Raw genomic sequence first — 17678 nt, 5'->3', positions numbered from 1 at the left:
GAAGCCCTGGGGGAAGAAAGCATCCCCGGGGACAGCACCTCCACAGCCACGCCCGCTGCTGAGCCACAGAACCGGCTCCGACCTGCCCCGGTGGAGGAGCCTCCCAGCGAGGAGGGAGGACGTGTGGGCCCTGCCAGGCACATCACACTCCTCACTGATGTTCTTTCACGGGCCGCCCTTCACACACACACACACACACACACACACACCCTAACTCCACCACGGGGCGGCATTCCCCTGCTGTATGGGTGAGGAAAGTGCCGCGTTGGGGAGCAAGCCTGCCCGAGTCCTGGAGGCCACAGCTCACCTGGAGCCCTGGGCACCCACTGTCAGGCAACCCGTGCAGACGCGGAAATCAGCAGCTCACATAGCACGCTTTTCCCAGGCCCCGGGGCATGGCCCACCCTCCAACACACACACACACACACACACACACACACACACACACACACACACACTTAGAAAGAGAGAGAGAGAGAAGACGGGTACGTTGGGGACTGTGCAAATGCACAGACAATGGGCATCGCAGCTGAGGACCTCCTTCCAGAAGCCAGTGGTCACCGAGGGCCCACCACTCCCGCCCCCTCTCCCTAGGATTGAGCCTATAAATCCAACCACGTCCTGTCTCCCAGGGCGGCTGTGAAATGCGCTGCAATTCTATTACAGGCTCTGGGTGCAAATCCAGGCACTACGCACGCACGCCATTGCTAATTACTTTTCTCTCTGTCCTGCGGACAGCGTCAGCCACGGAAAGGCCCACGGCCCAGCCAGCTACCCCGAGTTTACATATTAATATCATTCGCGGCGGCATTATAACACCTTTTTTTTTTCATCTTTGAAAAACCACCGGGAGGCCAGACGAAGTGCTTCTCCGAGAGCTTCTCCAGGGTCTGAAGGGCATTCACTCTGGCCGCCAGCCACTCACGTTGGGGACATCGCGCTGAGCGACAAAGAAGCTCCCTGTTGGCCCAGCTCCCACGTCCGGGAAAACAAATTACAGGGAAGACGGAACCGAACGCCCCGTTTTCTAGGTTAGCACACGATGTCCCATTACCGCGGCCTCACGAGAGGTGGCGGGGAGAGCCCGCCAAATACATGCTTCCAACTTAGCATCCCCCACAACAGCCCCGGCCCAGCAGCCCCCACAGAAATGATGCCAACAGGACACAGAAGGCCCCGTATCTGAGCATGCTCACCCTCACGCCTGGCGGAAATGAACTTGACCCTGGGGGTCAAGAACCTTTATGCTGCGGATGAACTCCGTCCGATCACCCACCTCTGGGGGCCAAAGAAACCAGCCGAACGGCCCCGCAGACTCGCGCACGGAGGCCCCCGCAGCACCCACTGAGTCAACGCGTCCCGAACACCTACTGGGTCCCAGGCACAAGGGGGTGCAGGGGCCCTGCCTTCAGGGGCTCCCTCTGTAAAGGGGAGACTTAAGTGAGAGGGAGACTGGGACCCAGGGTGACAAAGACCATGGCCAAGGCGTGCCGCGTGCTGGGAGGCATCAGAGAAGGACAGAGAGGGTCCCCAACCCGGAATCCAGAGCGGGGCGCCTGGTCCCCTCTGCGAGGTGACGCCTGCACTGAATCCCTGAGATTATAAATGAGCGGAGTGCGTAGAGGGAGAAGAGCATCTGCCTTAAAAACAAACAAACTAAAAACAACAGAAAACAAAGCAAAACGGCACTCAGAGGAGCAGGTGGCTCTGAGTCAGAGGCAGCCCAGCCGGAGGGAACCACAGGGCCCCGGGGGTGAGGGGGGGACGCAGGTGAGAATGGACAGGGAGGCAAGGCCCGGGACCAGCCTGGGAAACTGCGCTTTCCCCTTGAGGATAGGACGGAGGGAGAAATCATAAGCCAAGCAGAGGCCTGGCTGGGTCTGCATCTTTGGGAGGATTTGCATCTGGCACAGCCTCCTCTTAGAGGGCAAGTCTGGAAGGAGCACGCCCGCCGGCGAGTGGTGAGGAGGCAGGTTCAGGCCGATGGGCAGCGGTGGGCAGCGTGGAAGCACACAGGTGGGACGAGTCAGGACCGGTCATCCCAGACACTGCGAGCGCTCCGTGGGGCACACCCAGCTGAGGGCACGAGGGCACACATGACAGGGAGTGCTCCGTGGGGCACACCAGCTGAGGGTCTGAGGGCACACATGACAGGGAGTGCTCCATGTAGCACACCAGCTGAGGGTCTGAGGGCACACATGACAGGGGGTGCTCCGTGGGGCACACCCAGCTGAGGGTCTGAGGGCACACATGACAGGGAGTGTTCCGCAGCCATGGAAAGCGGCATCCCCAACTTTCCAAGGACCAAGGAAAACAATGAGGTCGGAATCTCAAACTAAACACCAAAACACAACATTCTAGATGGCAAAGGAGACTATCTGAAACATGAACAAGGACTATCTCCAACGTGTTGCTTTAGGAGGAGTGCAATCGTGTGGGTGTTTTTTATACTTTCTCTTTTTCCCATAACATGCATTCACCTATCAAGCGTGCACACAGCGATTTCTCCGGATCGGGCATGTGGGTGGGTGTTAGTTATACCGGGATCTACAGACATGGGCCCCGGCCTCATGGCTTACGGCCCAGTGGAGCACATACTGCTTATCATCAGGGTGGTCTCTTTCAATTAAACTGCCAAGGGGAGGGCGGGGCGTGTCCTGAACTCGCTTGTGAGGGGCAGCCGGTTTTCAGTGGATCCCTTACGATTTTCTGTGCAGAGGACCATGGCGTCTACCAACGGAGGAAACGGTGCCTTTTCCTTCCCGATCCAGATGCCCTTCGTCTCAATGCCTGGCCCTGGCAGAGACCTTCAGCGCCATGCTGGTCACAGGGGGAGAAAGCAGTCACACCTGTTGGCTGCTGATCGTAAGGGGCAAGGCCTTCCAAGCTGTGACGTCACCTGGGGGTTTTCACGGCTTGCCCTTTATCGGGTTTGGGAAGCTCCCTTCCGTGCCTCGCTTGCTGAGTGTTTCTATCACGAAAGGATGTTAGAAGCTGTCACACGCTCTTATTGTGTGTCTATTGAGGGGACTGTGTTTTCCTGTGTTCTATTGATATGGGGTATTAAATAGTGAATTGATTTCTGGATGCCAAACCAACCTTCATTCCCGGGTAAGTCCTATGTGATCCTGGCGGATAACCCTCTTTATATGTCGCTGGGCTTGATTTGCTAGTATTTCGTTGAGGGTTTTTGTGTTTATCCTCACAAGAGGGAAGGAATGGTCTGTGGATTCCGTGTGAAGTCTTTGTCTGATTTGGTATTCAGGAATGCGTTGGGAACTAGTCCCCCCTCTTCAATTTTTTGGAAGAATTTGTCAAGAATTAGTATTAATAAACGTTTACGTGTTTGGAAGGATTCACCAGTGACGTCATCTGGACCCGGGCTTTTCTTTGTAAGTTGTTGTTTCCCAATTCAACCATCTCTTCAGCATTCTATTCAGATTCCCCATTTCCTCCTGAGCCAGATCTGATAGCATCCTTCTAGGGGTCTATCCAGTTCATCTAGGTCAGTGGTCGGCAAACTCGTTAGTCAACAGAGCCAAATATCAATAGTACAACGATTGAAATTTCTTTTGAGAGCCAATTTTTTTAAGCTTAAACTGTATAGGTAGGTACATTGTTATTAACTTAATTAGGGTACTCCTAAGGCTTAGGAAGAGCCACACTCAAGGGGCCAAAGAGCCGCATGTGGCTCGCGAGCCGCAGTTTGCCGACCACGGATCTAGGTCATCTACTGTACGGGCATAGAATTGTTGATAGTTTTTCCCTATAATCCTTTGTGTTTCCATAAAGTCAACAGTAATGTCTTCTTTTTCATTCCTGACTTCAGTCATTTGAGCCTTCTCTCTCTCTCTTCTTAGGGGCAATGTATCAAAAGTCTGGTTTATTTTTATGTTTTCAAAGAATCAACATTTTTGGGCTTGTTGATTTTCTCTATTGTTTTTCTATTCTATTCATTATTATTCATTCTAAGCTGAATAATTTCCTTCATTCTTCTTGTTTTAGATTTCCCGGTGTCTTAAGATGAAAGGTTAGGTAACTGATTTGAGATTTATCTTCATTTTTAAAATATATATTTTTATTGATTTCAGAGAGGAAGGGAGAGGGAGAAATAGAAACATCAATGATGAGAATCATTAATCAGCTGCCTCCTGCATACCCACTAACTGGGGATCGAGCCCGCAACGCAGGCATGTGCCCTTGACCAGAACTGAACCCGGGACCCTTCAGTGTTCAGGCTGACTCTCTATCCACTGAGTCAAACCAGCTAGGGTATTTATCTTCATTTTTTACATAGGTGTTTATAGCTATAAATTTGCCTCTAAGTACCGCTTTAGCTGCATCCCATAAATTTTGGTATACTGTGTCTTCATTTTCATTCTTCTCAAAATACTTTCTAATTTTCCTTGTGATTTCTTATTTGGCTCACTGGTTATTTAGGAGTCTGTACATTTCCACATATTTATTAATTCCCCTAATTTCTTTCTGTTATTGATTTCTAATCTCATTTTGGTCAGAGAGCATGTTTTTGCATGATTTCAATACTTTAAAAGTTATTAGGGCCTGTTTTATGGAGTCACACATGATCTTTCATGGACAATGTTCATGTGCACTTGAGAAAGTTACAGCTTCTTAGCTCCCACTGGTGCTCGGGAAATGTGTTCTATGGATGTCTGACAAGTCTACTCAGCTCACACTGCTGTTCAAGTCTTCTATTTCCTTACTGATCTTACTAGTAGTTGCTGTATAAAAGGGTACTGCAGTCTCCAACTATTACTATTAAGCAGCTCAATGATTTAAGGATGTTGTGTAGCTTCCTATTGCCATTGCAACAGTTTACCACAAACATAATGGCCTAAAACGACGACATGGATGCATTATATTATCATTCTGAGGAACATAATGGCCTAAAACGACGACATGGATGCATTATATTATCATTCTGAGGTCAGAAGTCTAAATGGGGCATGAAAGGCAGCATTTCCTCGAGGGGCTCTCAGGGAGAATCCTCCTCCTGGTTCTTCTCCCAGCGTATCCAAGGGTGTGTCCCCCGAAATGAAATGAGCTGGGGAAAACAGCCTGTGGCAGCTCCTGTGTCAGGAGTCGGGGCCAGAGTTCTTTGCCGAGAAGAAGCGTCCGTCCGTCCGACTGGAATATTGCCTCTGTGTCTGCAAACACCCCCGGGAGCCGCGGAGGCGTGGGGAGGCCTCTGCCAGGAGCAGGATTCGCACTCGGGATGGAATCTGGACCAACCACCGCCTGCTGACGACGCAGCGCTAACCAGAACCACTCGCAAAGAAAGCAGGGATTTCGGCGCGTACTTGATGGCGAGAACTGAAACCACGAAGCCTCTCATTTAAATGTAAAGTCTACTGGGAGAGTGTGAACCAACTCACAGTCAATTTGGACGCCTGGTGGTCACTGACGAAGAAAAGCTATCAAGAGCAATGAGCTTTGCAGACAGCCCAGCGGTGACAAATTATCCCTCCGCATTCCCTGGGCGCTTCCTCCTCATTCTCACCAGCTTAGGGCTCCGGAAACCCACACCCCCTGTTCTGCTTGAGCATCGCAGGCAGTGGCACATTTTAAGATTTTATTGAAAAGAAATGCATTGCAAAAATAAAAAAAAAAAAGCGCTTTTAAAATAAACATTTTAAGTGTAATTTACACCGAGGGGATTTCATGAAGTTAGTTCCCTTAAGGGAGAAAAGGACACAACTGGGGTTCCCTTCCCTCCCCGACGCCATCAGTGCCCATGTGGCCCCAAGGGCGCCTTCCTTTGCCCTTTCTGTCTCGGTCGGTTCTGCACTCTCCCTGGGGAAGGGGAGAGGGAGAGGGTGTCTCTCTCTTCTCCTTCTCGACCGTGGCTTCAAACCCAAGGCAATGCATGGACAGTGAAAGCAGACGCCCAGAAATACTAACTCTAGACTGCATCGTTCTAAAGCTTTTCGCCCTGTACCGCTCAGCAGCCCAAACGAACTTTCTAAAACGCACAGCTGACCACGTCCTCCCCCTGCACCGCGCCCAGCGGTGGTGCCCCAGAGCCTTCAATACGTTCACGCCCCTCAGCACCTGCAGGCCCTGCACGGCCTAGGCCCCGCCTACCCCTCTAGTCCCATTCGTCCATCCAGTCCTGCCTTCACCTTATGTTCAGACGGATGGCCAGAAGGTGCTCTCACGTATTCATTCAACAAGCACTGAGCGCCCACTGCATGCCGGGCACCGTTCTGGGCAGGGGAGACCCAGCAGGGAAGGCAGGCCGGGTCCAGCAGCCTGGGGACTGGTCACAGACAGCCTCGGGCATGTCCCTGAAACTTCCCAACGAGACTGGGGGCAGGTGGCATCGCACCTGTCCTGACCAACTACCAGCACGGGAGCTGAGAGAGGGGAAGGCGTGCGCCCAGGTCCAAAGGTTCTTCCACACAGAGGGGGCTTCCCACTGGTGGTCGGGGTGCCCACGCCTGGCACACCTGCCTGAGAACTAGTCGCCAGCAACTCGAGTAAAAGAAAAGCCCCCCATTGCAATCTCCCTGCACCAAGGCATCATGGGATGAGGCCTGCACGGCCCTGCCCCACAGGGAAGAAACTGAGCCCCACCCACGGGTGATTCCACAGACACATCCTGAGCCCCGGCCGCTCCCAGGTGCTGGCTGAGCATCGGGGAAGGAATCGAAGGGAAGTCCGATTTCTGATTGTAAGGAACCCGGGCTCCAGGGGGAGAAGTGACTCCCCAAAAATCATGACCACGCCTGGTGAGCCAACAGTTCACGTCCAGTTTTCTAAATAAATGCTTCGCCCGGCCGGCGTGGCTCAGGGGTTGAGCATCGACCTATGAACCAGGAGGTCACGGTTCGATTCCCGGTCAGGGCACAGGCCCGGGTGGCGGGCGCCATCCCCAGTGTGGGGTGAGCAGGGGGCAGCCGATCCATGCTTCTCTCTCATCATTAATGTTTCTGTCTCTCTTCCTCTCTGACATCAATTTTAAAAAAGTAATTAAGAAAAGGCTTCGGTAAGCAGGCCACGGTGCCGTCTGTGTCGTGGATTGTGGCTCCAGCAGAAGGAAAACGGGAGCCCGGTCCACGGCTCAGGAGGAGAGGAACCTTCTGAGAACCTACAACGCTCTCGGACTGTTTCACAGACGAAGAGCCTGAAGCTCAGAGAGCCTGTCATCACCAAAGCGCCACGTCCGGTTTGTCCGGTTCCCAGGGGAGGGACTGGGCGAAAGCGACAGCACGCCACCAAGGTCCGAGCGTGGCCTCTGCACGTCACCGCAGGCCACGCTCGCACGGGGCAGGGAGCGATGGCTCCGCCCTGGACGGCGGGCACCGTGTCGGAAAGCAGAGAGATTCCTCTGTCTGTGCCTGTCTCGGAGACAGACAGACGGACACGGAGGTATAATTTCCTTATGGTGGTACTCTTCATACTTCACAAAATAAAAACAGAGCAGCACTCGGGAACCCAGTCAGAATCTCCTGAGGCACCCGGGGACCCGGGGACGGGAGACACTGCTCGGCTCCCCCTCGCCCCCAGGCCGGGACTCTGCACCCGCACTGGGAAGCCACTCACGTGGGCAGACGGTGGGAAGCAGGGGACGGAATTCCCACACCAGCTTCTGCTGCTCTCGTCTGCGCCCTCACACAGATCAGACCATCCGGCTTACGTCTGGCCACGCAAACACTGCATTTTCCCCAACAGAATAAACAGGTCACAGCCGCCAGCTACCCTCACACTCTCCTTGAAAACAGTTTCTCAGTTCCAGCTTTCGGAGTAACTTTTCTTTAGGGCACAGTCAGCCCGAGACTGGAAGTTGGCTGCGTGACCCTGAACCAGTTCTACCTCCCTCCAGCCTCCAGCTCTTTCTCTGCAGAATGACCACAATGAAACACCTCCACCAGGCGGTCACCAGGGTTGGAGGAAGTGAAGTGGGGAAAAGCCCGGCCACACCTGGCCAGGAGGCACGCTTTAGAGCAGTGGTTCTCAACCTTCTCGCCCTTTAAATACAGTTCCTCATGGTGTGACCCAACCATAACATTATTTTCGTTGCTACTTCATCACTGTCATGTTGCTACTGTGATGAATCGTCATGTAAATATCTGATATGCAGGATGGTCTTAGGCGACCCTGTGAAAGGGTCGTTCGTCCGCCAAAGGGGTCGCGACCCACAGGTTGAGAACCGCTGCTTGGGCACTCAAGGAATAGGGGCTACAGAACACACACAAGCCACCGCTTCCTGCAAATACTCCTTAGAGAGCGTGCCTCTTACAATATCCAAAAGGTGAGAGCTTAACAGCAGCCGGTGAAAGCCAGAAGCCACTCCAGCTCCTTGATGGATCAGGGCTCACAGGCTCAGGAGCAGCCGGGGCTGAGGCAGAGGGCGACGGCGCTACGTGCAGCGCCACCTGGTGGCAAGAAGAGCGGCGTGCACATGACGTACAGCCTGAAACAGAGGAACAAGGGCAAAGGATGGAAAGGAAAACTGCCCCTTCTCCTCTCCAGTATAACTTCTCGCCGGTAGCCTGGGCCAGCAGGGGCCGCAGATGTGAGATTCCTATCAGCAGAGAGACCAAGCAGGGCGCTCTGGCACACTAGGGCTCTTTACCACGCCAGGACTCGGCCGGGAATACCCTGTCAAGCCCTTCAAATAGCAGCCGGGCTGACTGGTGAGAGACTGCGGACATGGACGGAAGCGGACGGCTCACCGGGGCGCAGGAGGGTGTCTGTGCCTGGCGAGGCTCTGAGTGTCCAGACGCGGTCACAGGTGCGTGCAGAGGCCTGGCTGCGACAGCTGACAGCTCCGTTTGTGAACTGCAACTTCAGGTGCTGCCTCCGCAGGGAGCATCCTAAAAACCCATCAGCGCTGCTAACTCTGCGCCTCAAGAATGCCTTTCTCCCCTGGCCGGCCGCTGTGGCTCAGTGGTTGAGCATCGACCTATACAGCAAGCTTTCCCACTTCCTCCTTGACCCCTGACATACACGTAATTAAAACCCCTGCCTGGGACGCGTACTCAAGACCGAAGGTATCGCTGGGGAGCACAGGGAAAAGCGGGCCTGCCTCCAGGTAAAATACATGTTCCGGAACCTCTTCTAAAAATTCATCCTCCCGCCCTGGCCCCTGAGGCTCAGCTGGGCATCTTCCTGTTGCCGAAAGGTGGCCGGTTCGATTCCTGGTTGGGGCACATGCCCGGGTTGTGGGCTCGATTTCTCGTAGGGGGTGTGCAGGAGGCAGCTGATGGATGTTTTGCTTTCACATCAGTGTTTCTCTCTCTCTCTCTCCCTCTCCCTTCCTCTCACCCTCTGAAAATCAATAGAAACTCTTTAAATGACTAAGGACTTGAAATTAGCTTCCCTGGACATTTCCATAAATGCTTACTTAAGGTATCAGACAAAAAGCAAGCTTGGATTTAAGGGAAACCATTGCAAACGATTCTTTAAAAAAAATAATAATATTAAATAATTCATCATCACCAAAGGAAATTCCTAACCGGCTTCTGCCACAGACACCTCCCAGGAAGCAGCTGGCACGGAGGGGCCCTGGATTGGGCAGCTGCTGTTAGGATTTTCATCCCCGATGCCAAGGGGCACTCGACTTCCTTCTTACCGGTTAAAAAATGTAATGCATTCTCACTCCCCCCGGAGGGGAGGAGGACAAGGGCCCTGTGGTGCCCAAGCTGCCGCGGGCACTGGCTCTGCTCTGTCCATTGCTCCTCTGGCCTTGGGTGTCCGTGTGGCGCCCGGGACGGCACCCCACTCCTGCAGGTAAGAAGGCTTACGTGGCAGGTGGCAGAGGCTCCAAGTGCTGGTTCTGATCTGCCCTAAGGACCCTCATCAGGGGTGTCAGGAAGGAGAGCTGATTGCATTATCGTGCACCGGCTTCAGTTCCCAGGGAAAGGATAAAAGGAAACAGACCTCTGATTCAAAGCAGACCTGACGCAGCCTCTCAGCACCTCCCGGAGAGGGCCCTTCCCCAGGTGGCTCACTCTGCATCTCACTAGGACGCGCTTGCACGTGTGTCTGGGAGCCCATCAGAGACCCCCCCTCCCTCCAGCTCAGGTGCCCCACCTTCCTGAGGGGCAGGCCCTCTCGAATGGAGACATGAAAAGGCCATGGGCCAACCGTGGGCCAAGCACGATGTCAGATGCCAAAGACACAGACACGTGGGACGAGGCCCTGCCTCCCAGCAGCTCACTCTGCCCCAGGGAAGACAAGAGGTGGCAGAAACAGCCTGGCCAGCGGGGCTCAGTGGTTGAGCGTCGACTTTTGAACCTGGGGATCACGGTTTGATTCCCTGTCAAGGCGCATGCCCGGGTTTCGGGCTCAATCCCCAGCGTGGGGCCTGCAGGAGGCAGCCGATCACTGATTCTCTCTCATCATTGATGTTTCTCTCTCTCCCTCTTCCTTCCTCTCTGAAGTCAATAAAAACATATTTTTAAAAAACAAACAGAAAACCCTATGAAGTACAATTAAAAACGGAATCACCACGCCCGCCTCTGGATATAGCAGAGGCTCACACTATAGTCTGAAAGAGCCCCACGTAAATACAATTCTGCAATTTTCATTCTCAATCGTCTCTTGTGCTTTACACACCTGAGGACATTCAAGCAAATCAAAGGTATTTTCCAAAAGGGTCCTCAAAAAATGAAACCGGGTTTTGTGGCACAGAGCTGCGCGCAGGGCAAAGGGACACGCTGTCACCCCTCACGTGCACCCCGCGTCACACTGAGTCCCAACATCAGAGAAGCGGGTGCGAGCTGAACGGTCGTTCTAAACGCCCAACACAGCGCTCCATCAACTGGGCGCACAGAGACCACCTTCCTTGCCACTCCTCCGCTCCGCTGCCTCCTGCCACCGACCACTATGCATAACCTGGCAGCGAGCCAGCCGCCAATCCATATATTATATCAGATAATTAAAAATACAGGGTTCTGTAATCTTATTTAATGGTTACTTGGCTTGTATTGAACACCATCCAAAGCGAGACCGGAGTGCGGGATTAAATTATAATGCGTAAGGCATTTCTGGAGATGGCTGGGAGTCCGAGTCAGCACTTGCCTCCCAGCAAACACAACACAAAGCACAGCCCAGAGCAGTACTTTCATCTCCAATTAGCCTCCCTGGCAAGAAAGGGCACGGCCAGTGCACCCCGCAGGCGCCTGCATGGAAGGGGGCGGGGCGGGGTGGAAGGGAAGCAGCAAAGCCCTTTTTCTTTGATTTGGTTTTATATCAAGTAAACATCCCCCATTACTTTGGGGAAAGAAACAGAAGTATTCAATATCTGGGGGAGGAGCTGAGGGGGAGTGGGGCGGGAGAACCAGTTATCTTGAGAAAATAAAAATGAGAGTCAGCAACAAAGGCCCACCATAAAACACCAGCTGGAAAAAAGTCTAAAAGCCAACCTGGCCCTGGCTGGTTCGGCTCAGTGGATAGAACATCGGCCTGTGGACTGAAGGGTCCTGGGTTCGATTCCGGCCGAGGGCACATCTCCAGGCCTGGTTGTGGCGCGTGTGGGAGGCAGCCAATCAATGAGTCTCTCTCACATGGATGTTTCTCTCTCCCTCCCTCCCACTGACTCTCTCTAAAAATCAATGGAAAACTATCCAGGGGTGAGGATTCACAAAATACAAAACGAACGAAGAAAAGCCAGCCTCTGCTTCGATGTCCTCCCAGCTCAAGTTTTCTCTTAAAGATGATTCGGAAAAAGGAATTCGGCTGGAGAGCTGATCAATGCCAGCAAAGCCTTAATGGTTTACAAAGTGACAGCACCTAACTCCTAGGCTGTTCCGTGGCCACGCTGCGCTGGTTACTGAGGTGACGGAGTGGTCATGGGGCGGGGGGGGGGGGGGGGGGGTGCCTGTCGCTCCAAAGTGCCCTCGGCCCGAGCGCGAAAACCCTGCCACACACATCACTCCCAAATGTTCGCTCCTTCGGAGGAGACCAGGGGACAAGTCCAGGAAGAAATGTATTTTGGAAAATCAAGGTAAGTCGACCGGAAGCCAGCGCATGAATTAAAATGATCTCTGAGGGTTTTGAGTGAACTCGGGCAAAACATTTTGCTCCATCTTTTCGGGGAGGCGTGCGCAGCACGAACAACGGCCTTAAGAGAGAGGCCTGAGTCCCAGTCGCATCCCTCCGTGGCCTAGAGGCTTGCGGAGCGGGTCCTGGCTCCCTCCCCTGGAACTTGGAGACTTCAGAGCCCTACCACAAGGGTGCGAGCCTGAGTGTGCTTGGCAGAGCTCTAGAAACTTCCAAGGGCTCCGCAGACACAGGCAGTGACCGCCTTGGGAGACCTTCACCATGAGGGGGTCCCTGTGCCCGCCACTCCCCAGGGAGGGGCGCCCACCAGCACTGTGCAGGGTCGAGGAGCGGGCTAACCTCTGAGGGAGCAGTTTCCTTTAGAGACAAAGAGCCAGACACGTAGCTAATCAAGAATTAGCCACCCCACCCCCACCCCGCCCCCCCACCAACACCAAGAGATGGTCCTCAGGTTTCAAATCAAAGCTTCCTAGCCACCGCGGAAGCTCGGATTTGCGCAACAGCACGATGAATGTTGTCAGTGACAGGCCTTCGCTTCGCACGGGAGACCAGCCTGTGACTGAAGGGGAAAGCCTTTTCTTCTGACGGAAAGAAAATTAACAGTAATGAGCGCATACGAGGCGCTCGGAGCTCTCTTCTCCCGTCGCACAACTGTTGGGGTGAGAGATGTACTTCCAGAAAGGATTATGTTTGCAATGGAAAAGAGCAAGGTTTAACTTCTGTTTCAAAAAGACACCAAGTGGCAACACTGTCCAGTATCTGTCTCAAGGAACTGGAGCTGTCACCCTAGTAAAAGCACAGAAACCAAAGGAGCTTTGAATGGATGAGCAACGCAGCACTATGGCAACACGGCACCGGAAAACAATCCTGACTTTTAAAATAACTCATTGAACTCTTACACTGTTCCCTTCCCTGAGCACGACATCGCTTGGATCCGGCTCCTCTGTTCAGAAACACCCACCCGGGCCCACAGCCCAGAGCACTTCTCACGCTGCCCAGCGCACAGGACGGACAGAGACGCGCCTTTCACAGCGATGACGGCCCAGCCGGCAACAAAAGACGTGGGAGCACCCTAAAGGCAGGGGGTCCGGCCTCACACAGACCCGACTGTGCAGGGAGGACAGGCATCCGACTCCAGGTCCTCCCCTCACTTAGGGATGCACGCCTGTCACTTTCTCACAAGCCCCTCTTCCCAAGGAAAGCGACATGAGCCTGAGATGAAAATAACCCGGGAGAGCTCTGCAAACCAGATCCCTGTCCAGCCACCGGACTACCGCTGGATTCCTGGAGACGGGGAGTCCCCCTCGGCCGCCCCGCCATCGGTCCACAGACAGCCCCTCCGGAGAACAGGTTGCATCCGGCCAACAGCGGAGGTCACGGCTTTACAACACAGACATCTAGATACAAATAGAACATGTCTGCCTCGTCTTTCACTTTCAGCAAGGAAGGAGCCAGGGCATGGAGACCGGCAGACGGGGTTTATCTCAGGAGGTATCTGGGCTGTCGCTGCAGAGTGAGCCACCAGGAGGTGACAGGTCTGACCAGGAGCAGAAAGGCCTCCTGCCTTTGCCTGAGCAGAAGCAGACCTGTGGCCCCCGCGCCCATCTTCATCTGAATGCGGATTCCAGACCCAGGAGGCGCACAGAGCTGCTCTGCTTGGGGAAGGAAGGCTTCCTTTGCCCTAAGAAGCATGGACCCTGGGGAAGCGGGCGGAGGAACCAGCCGGGGATGCTGTCCGGGGAGGCACGCCTCCATGCGCCCCCGCACCCGTCCTGCACCTCCCAGGGCTGCCCACACCTGAGCTGGCGAGAGCGGTGCTAAGGGCATGGGCGGCTAAGACTCCTTGGCCGATGTTCCGGACCCTGAGCCATCCACCCATGAGGGTCACCCAGCTCTTCCCCAAATGAGGGCAGGCGAGCCAGGAGGGGCTCTAGTGCCTGCCTCTTCTCTCCTGCCCCCTCCAAGGGCCAGTCTCAAGGGTTGTCCTGACTGGCTCACCCCCAAGGAGGGCAGACTGCCCCCCCTTCCAATCCCCAGGGCTGCCCCCCCCTAATCCCCAGGGCTATCAGAGACTCCGGAGAAACACAGGGAAGGGAGGGAAGTGTGCTCTCCCACCAGGACCTCTGGTCCTTCTCTAGGTGCCTGGGGCCTGCCCCCAGACCTCCTCCAAGGTCCTCAAACTTCACAACAATCCCAGCACCTGTTCCCTTCGCCTCTCTGCACCTGTGCCCCTCAAATCCCCCATCTTCTCCCAGCTCTTTCTTCAGTCCCTTGGGCAAACCAAACCCCAGCTCCCTGCCTCCTCCCCACCCTCCTCTCCCAAGAGATCATTCAACCCCCGCCCCACAGAGCCCCCACATGTGCCTGTCCCCCACCCCCAAGTTTCCCTTGGGTCTCCTCCGAGTCCCCATCAGAACGCCCAGCCTCCTTCCTTCCCGAGTCTCCCAAATTCGCGGCGGGCTTTCCCCAGGTGTCCCCTATCCTCCCAGCTCCCCACCCGGGCGCCCCCAAATGGCTACCGGGGCTCCTCCGGCCTCCCGGGGGGCTGTTTCCAGCGCGGTCCCTCCCCGCCCCTGGCCCCAGGGCCCCGGCCAACACTCCCCAGGCCCCCGGGCGACAGTTGAGGGCCGGTGGCGCGCGCCCTCACCTTGGTTCACCAGCCGCAGGGCGTGCGTGAACGAGGGGTCCAGCGAGTCCTTCTCGGCCATCAGCTCCGGCAGGTACTTCTCCTCCATGCTCGCCGGCCGCCCGGCCCGGGACGCGGACTCGAGGCCCCGCAACCCCCGACCGCGCCCGCGCCCCAGCGGCGCGGAACCCGGACGCGGCCGAGCCCAGCCGGGCAGTCAGCCCAGCGGCGGCGGCGGGCGCGCGGCTCCGGTCCCGGGGGGGCGGCCCGCCGAGTGCCCCGCGCCGGCCGCCGCTCCTCCCGGACGCGGACCGCGCTCCCGCACCTGGCGCTGGGGGAGCGGGCGCGGGCCGGCGCGATCGGGGGACCCTGGGGACGGCGGGCGGCGGCGCGCTCGGCAAGCCCCGGGTGTCCCGGGCGACCCCCAGCCGCCGGCGCCCGCTCCGCCGCGACCCGCACTCCGCGCGCCGCCCGAGCTCTGAGCCGCCGGCCGAGCGCCCGGCCCCGCCCGCCCCGCCCCGCCCCGCCCCGCGCCTGCGCGCTGCTCCCGCGCCCCGCGTCCCGCGCCCGGGGCCCCGCGCTCCCAGCTCCGCCGCCGCTGCTGGGGTGGGGCCGCCGGGGCAGTGCTGCGGGGCCGCGGGGAGGGGCACCGTGGGCTCCCCCCGCCAGCCCCGCCCCCTCCCCAGCCCTGGGGGCGCTGCCAGTCGCGGTCACAGCCTTGCCAGGCGCGGGGACCCAGAAACTGAGGCCCTGAGAGGTCAAGTGGTTGGGCCAAGGTCACCCAGTGAGCCCTCCCGGAGAGAGAGCGGCGCGCTCGGCGCCCCGGGGCAGGGCTAGGCCCGGAGAGAGGACCGGGAGGGGGCCGGCTCGCCCCAGCGCGCTCTGGGGAAAGGCCACCGAGCAGGCTCCCTGCGCAGGCTCCCAGGACTTGCCCAACTTATTTCACTTTGCTGCCCCCTCCTTCGGGCAAGGGAAAACCGCGGGCTCAGCCACTCCTAGGCGCCTAGCTCTGCACGTCCATCCCCAGACCCTGGGCGCCCAGGCCCATTGCATACAGCGCACGCCCTTCAGGGCGTCTTTGTCACCCAGAGTCACCACCAGGTGGTCATTCTCTGCCCAGAAGCCTGCTGTGCCTGGATGCAGAGGAGGCACTCGCGCTGGTGCCAGACCCCAGTGGGGAGAGCGCCCTGGGTGCACATGGGCGCCTATGTCCTCTGTCCCCTCAGCTCCGCCCCCGCCCCAACCCCCGCCGCCCCCCACCCCAAACCATTTTCCAGATGTTTTTCTGAGCTTGTGGAATAACCATCCCCCAGCAACAGGCCAAGGACTCGTCTGTTCTGCTCCCCCTCACCCCCCCCCACCCCGCCCAAACCCCCACATCAAGTCCTGGCCTCCATGCCACCTTCCCTGGACAGCCTTCCAAGAGCCCCCTTCCCACTCCCTGCAAGGCTTGTCCCTGCTGTGTCCCCTCCCCCCCGACCCCCACTGCCACCCCCAGTGCTGCTCCGCCCTCACTCCGAAGGCTGGGATTCTGCTTTCATCAGACCACGGGCATCTCATGGGCAGGGCTAGGTTTTGTTTTGGGGGGAAGATCCCCAGCGCCTGCTGCACTGGGGCAGTTGCCGGGGCACCTGAGATGTTTGTGGAAAGCGTAAGCCAGTGGCACGCCACTCCCCTGGCCAGGCTGAATCCTCCTCCCTCCCGGGCCCCAGGCAACCCCCGTGGGCAGGATGCAAACAGACCACAGAGGCTGAGAGTGGGGATCAGGGAGCTCTGAGCTGCTCTGAGTCCCAGCCCCCAGTCCCCACCGTCTCCGCTCTCAAAGCCCCATCCCCTGCTGCACCCCTAGACTGACCTCCCGCCTCAGGGGCCATGTCGGTGCCCCCGGAAGAGGTTCCTCCAGGGCTCTCTTTGGGCCCAGCGATCGAGAGGAGGTCAAATGAGAACATTAACTGTGTGGCCCTGGGCCCGGCAGCCTGGGTGTGGAAGGGAACCTGCTGCTCAGGCCGCGGTGCACCCCAGGGAGTCACTCTCTGGGCCCAGCTTCCTCATCTGTAAAGTGAGGGAACAGAGCCTGTTCCGTAAGAGAGTCAGCCGTGGAGACTGGCCGTGTCTACTCATAATGAGATCCCCGTCAGCCTCCGGCACACAGGGCATGCTTGGGCTTTGTTGGTTTTTCCCCTGCGGGGCTGGTCTCCCAACCCTCCCTTCCCCTCAGCTGTCGCTCCGCCCCACCCTCACCCTGCCACACTCCCCCTGGGGTCCCCACCGCTGGACAGTAGTCCACACTGCTGAGTGAAGGGCCTGGGAGAAGATGGTTCTGTCTATCACCTGGGGCCCAGGGCGTGGGTGGCTCCAGTCCCAGCTCCCCCCTGACCCCTGCAGCCTCAGCCCATTCCCCTGTGAGCTGAGCTTCCAGACACATCTGCAAACCCTGGTCGTGCCGTAGTCCCGGTGGGCAGCGGAATGGACTGTGGGGCAGTGTTTTGCATGCACATACCTCTGGCTTCCATTCCTCCATCACAGGACTTACACTCTAGGGCTTGAGTCCTGGACAGCCACTTGCAAACGGAGGGCGGGAGAAGGGCAGTGGCTGGGACAAGGAGGAGCCCCAGGAGAGGGGCAGGGGACCTGAGGTCGGCTGCTCCCTCACCATGTGGTCTCTCACTCTCCTTTCCCTTAGCACTTGTGTCCCAGAGACAGCCCAGACTGAGTGATCGCCGTTTTTATTGAGCGTTTACTAGGTGCCAGGCACCATGCCAGCGGCTCTACACTCGCTGCTTTCCGTGCTCTCCACACCCTGTAGAGGAGATACTATTCATCACCACTTACCAGTGCGGAGACTGGGCCCAGAACAGGCAGACGCTCTACCCGAGTCCCACTGCTGTCCATGAGGGACCCCACGCCCAGGGACCCTGCAGCTCCCTCTCCCTCCTTCCCTGTGTCACCCTCCCGGGTAGCAGCCCCAGACACTCCTGACTGGCTCGTCCCTCCCTCCTGCATCAGAACAGTTGGCAGAGGT

The 17678-nt window shown here is 57.0% G+C and overlaps 2 protein-coding genes across 4 annotated transcripts in view; both read right to left on the bottom strand.

The window, feature by feature from the left end:
• The window catches only part of CCN4 (cellular communication network factor 4), a 967918-nt gene that overhangs the window by 237340 nt on the left and 712900 nt on the right, over nucleotides 1-17678 (bottom strand). The gene's annotated exons all lie outside the window — the stretch shown is intronic.
• Nucleotides 1-17678, bottom strand: part of KHDRBS3 (KH RNA binding domain containing, signal transduction associated 3) — a 103571-nt gene that overhangs the window by 70190 nt on the left and 15703 nt on the right. For 2 of the 3 annotated variants that reach the window (XR_009449611.1, XM_059672353.1), the window contains exon 1: nucleotides 14678-15180. The exons of the other annotated variant lie outside the window; for it this stretch is intronic. Coding sequence is in view for 1 of the 2 variants with exons in the window: in XM_059672353.1 (XP_059528336.1) it covers nucleotides 14678-14765 (88 nt within the window). In the remaining variant the exon portion in view is untranslated. Of the gene's footprint in view, nucleotides 1-14677; nucleotides 15181-17678 lie in introns of those variants that run through there. 3 annotated transcript variants of the gene reach the window in all.

Source organism: Myotis daubentonii, chromosome 17 (assembly GCF_963259705.1).
Source record: "Myotis daubentonii chromosome 17, mMyoDau2.1, whole genome shotgun sequence".
Taxonomy (NCBI): Eukaryota; Metazoa; Chordata; class Mammalia; order Chiroptera; family Vespertilionidae; genus Myotis; species Myotis daubentonii.
The sequence above is the reverse complement of the archived record's forward strand: the minus strand, read 5'-3'. Positions and strand labels throughout refer to the sequence as shown.